The sequence below is a fragment of the Apaloderma vittatum genome, unplaced genomic scaffold (assembly GCF_000703405.1).
Source record: "Apaloderma vittatum isolate BGI_N311 unplaced genomic scaffold, ASM70340v1 scaffold942, whole genome shotgun sequence".
Lineage (NCBI taxonomy): Eukaryota > Metazoa > Chordata > Aves > Trogoniformes > Trogonidae > Apaloderma > Apaloderma vittatum.
Window position 1 is genome coordinate 2,653 of NW_009705015.1, and position 3,449 is coordinate 6,101.

Genomic DNA, 3,449 nt, shown 5'->3' on the forward strand with positions numbered 1-3,449 from the left:
AGAGGAGGCTGAGGGGAGACCTTCTCGCTCTCGGCAGCTCCCTGGCAGGAGGGGGCAGCCAGGGGAGGTCGGGCTCTGCTCCCAAGGATGAGAGGAAATGGCCTCAAGTTGCCCCAGGAGGGGTTTAGATTGGATACGAGGAAAAATTTCTTTACTGAGAGAGTGTTGAAGCACTGGAAGAGGCTGCCCGGGGTGGTCCCCATCCCCGAAGCGTTCAAAAAGTGTGTAGACGTGGCACTTCAGGACGTGGTTTGTTGGTCATGGTGGTGTTGGGTTGACGGTTGGACTTGATGATCTTCAAGGTTTTTCCCAACCTTTCCCACACGTTTTGGGGCTGAACGGGCTGCCTGCGGGCAGGTCTCTGCCCGGGGACGCGGGACGGGCAGGGTTCCCTCGGTGCCGTAGGGGCTGTTGCTCTCCTGCAGATGCCTTAAAGTCTCCTTTCTGCGTCCCAGCTATTTTCCAGCGCATTAGCTGGATTAATCCATTGCGGTTTACATGGGAGATCATGACTGGAAGGAATAAATTACGGTATTTTACGACCAAATACTTTGCCTGAAGCCGACAGTTGCTGGCTTTTAGCGCTGGCTTTTATTGTACGATACTGCCAGATCTGAAAAGCCTTTACAGTTAATTTCTCCAAGCGCTGGAAACCTCTTTTCCAGCGAACTTTATGGAGTTTAGAAAGAGCCGATTCGCTTCGAGGTGCCGGAGCATTGCTCAGGGTAAACACTTCCAGAGCGGGGCATGGCAATTAAGCCCGGTGGTGGTATTTTAATTAAAACGTTGAATTGCAAGCGACGGTTGTAACGGCTGGTTTTCACATTCTTGGTCCCTTCTGCTCTGGCAGATTTCCAGTCGTGTCTGATATGCATCGCGAGACGGTTACCTCGGCCAGCAGCCGTCACCCCTTCCGAATCCTTCGTGACCAAGCAAGACACCACAGGTAACGTCCTGGCGATGCCGGCGGGTCCGGGCTCCGGAGGAGTTGGTGGCCCCGCTGTCGCGGTGAAGGACCCCGTGGCACGAGCGGGGTCCTCTGCTTCGCCTGCTGGTACCGAGGTGGTTCACACCTCCGCTGGAAACACCTCAGCTGAGTTGACACCTCAACTGATCCGACACACCAGACCCGCGCCCGGCACGCAGCCCACCCCAGCTGCCTTGGGTTTCGGGGGCCTGAGCTCGCTGATCGGTGGGACTGGGACAGACATCACCTTTCAGATTCGGGGTTGCCCTCGGCCAGATATTGCTTTCTAGCCACACTGGTGACCTTCTTCCTGGTAGTTAATCATCACCTTTGGACTTCCCTGAAAATCTCTAATGTTTTTCTCTGCTGCTCCCTGCCCATGGGTGTAAGACTCTGCCTGCAGAGCTGCCACGTCAAGGCAGAAAGCAGGTGGCAGGTCCTGCTTGGAGCACCCTCGGGTGTGGGCAAGGCTGGCAGGGTGTAAATTCAGGGACCCCAGCCCCGGAGTAGTGAGGGTCCCTTTGCACAAAGGTGCTTCTTGTTGGGTATATTTTCTAGGCTTAAAATATACCAAGGAATGGATCCTCTACTATATCTTTATTAACACAATGGAAAATGTTAACATATGCTTCAGAGAATTACATAAAAACAAATTTATTGTCCCCAAAAGACAACTTTGAAGTATTAAAATAGACAGTGACAGGTGATTTTTTTTCGTCTTAATTAAAAAATAAAGTGAGATGAAGAGGAAGATACACGTCACATTAGCAAACCACCCTAGAATGCTGATAATGCTGTTCAAAAACGTTGTATAAATAAATCACTACAACTAACCTCAGCAGCAATCAAGCATTTGAAATTTAACAACTTAGCGACTGTAGTGCTTACCTGTTTCTACATACAGGCAATACTGTTTTTTTGGAAATATTGGGGTTTGTATCCACACAAACTCCTTGAACCGCCGTCTCCTTCTGGACCATCTCCTTGCGCGCTCCTGCCGCTGCTGCCCGACAGAAAGAAGAGCGCAGTTTCACATTTCTGGACCTAATTGTGCCGAGGGACTTCTCGTGCTGTGCCTGAGTAACACAATTTCTCTCTCTCTCGTCACCCAGGTAAAATCATCTCCATTGACACCAGTTCCCTGAGAGCGGCCGGCAGGACGGGCTGGGAGGATTTGGTGCGGAAATGCATCTACGCTTTCTTCCAGCCGCAGGGCAGAGAGCCTTCCTACGCCAGACAGCTCTTTCAAGAAGGTAACGGGCTCCTCTTCCTCACCAAAGCACCGTCCTCCTTGCTGGATAAGGGCTTTCCAGAAAAATCTGCGCTGCAATAATAATCCCAAAGTGCCAAAGAGAGAGGGGAAAGGGCCGAGTAACACTGGTGGAGCTCCTCCAGCCAGGAGGTTCCCTCTCTCCCTTCAGGAATTACAGAATTGAGATAAACAGGAGCCGAATACGATTATCTTAATTTATTTTTCCTGTGCCATCCCCAAACGCCATCCCTGGGGTCTAAGCAGAAGCAGAGGAAACTCTTCTAGGAGCGTGTTTGCTCGATCAGCTCCGCCGTGAGCGTCGCTTGTGAGGATGCTCACGACGGGGACGCGGGGAAGGCAGGAGCGTGGGAGCAGGAGGTCTCCCAGCGGGGGCTGTAGCTGCACTGGGGCTCCAGCAGCAGGATCCTCCTGCACCTCCCCAGCCCGGCCGGGCTTCGTCAGCTCGGACCTTGTACGCTGGAGGTTGGGCGATCGCCCTTTTGCAAGCTCTGAGCACTCACAGCTGGGTGGGATTTAGATGTACCCACCTCAGGGCACGGGTTTGGAGCTGGAGAAGGATTTCTGTGGTTAGCCGTAACCCTCTGTGTTTTCGGGGTCCACGGGGTCAGCCAACGCGCAGCGTGTGGGTTTGGTTGTCCCAGGCAGCTCCTTCCTTCTCCTCTGCTCCTTCCATCGTCCTCCTGGTGTTTGTAGGGCCTTGTGGGCTCTGGCTTTTGTTCCTAAGGGGGATTGACGTGTTCCTGGTTTGTCTCCTGCAGTGATGACACGCGGCGCAGCCTTCAGCCCCTCGTACCGCTTCACGCTGAGCGACGGGACGGTGCTGAGCGCCCACACCAAGTGCAAGCTCTGCCGGAGATGCAGCCCTTCATCATGGGCATCCACGTCATCGACAGGTACGTCCCCACTGCAGCTCCTGCGCTGGGAGATCCGAAAATCAAAGTGGCCCTTCCCTAGAGCAGAAGGAGGGTCTCACTGGGGGTGCCAGTTTGATGTGATCCCCTGTGAGGGGCTGAAAACCAGCGCGACGGCAGCTCTGTTGCTCTTGACAATTTGTGTTTTGCAAAGAAGTGGCCCCGGGAGCTCAGGTGGAGGTTTATAGACGTGCTTCACATTTCTGCCTTGCCCCGGAGAACTTAAAATATTTGCGGAGGGAGAGGCTTTGAGAGACGGGCAGGACAGGGGAAGGTGAGGCCGTGGAGCTGCACCGTG

General features: G+C 53.7%; 1 protein-coding gene across 1 annotated transcript in view; it reads left to right on the forward strand.

Annotated features, from left to right (window-relative positions):
* LOC104270764 (nuclear receptor coactivator 1-like) overlaps positions 1-3,133 on the forward strand; it is a gene marked incomplete at both ends in the record, with an annotated part of 5,268 nt that extends 2,135 nt beyond the window's left edge. The window contains 3 exons of the mRNA XM_009865222.1: positions 851-946; positions 2,080-2,220; positions 2,999-3,133. Of these exons, the coding sequence (XP_009863524.1) occupies positions 851-946; positions 2,080-2,220; positions 2,999-3,133 (372 nt within the window). The remainder of the gene's footprint in view (positions 1-850; positions 947-2,079; positions 2,221-2,998) is intronic.
* Between the last annotated feature and the right edge of the window lie 316 nt (positions 3,134-3,449).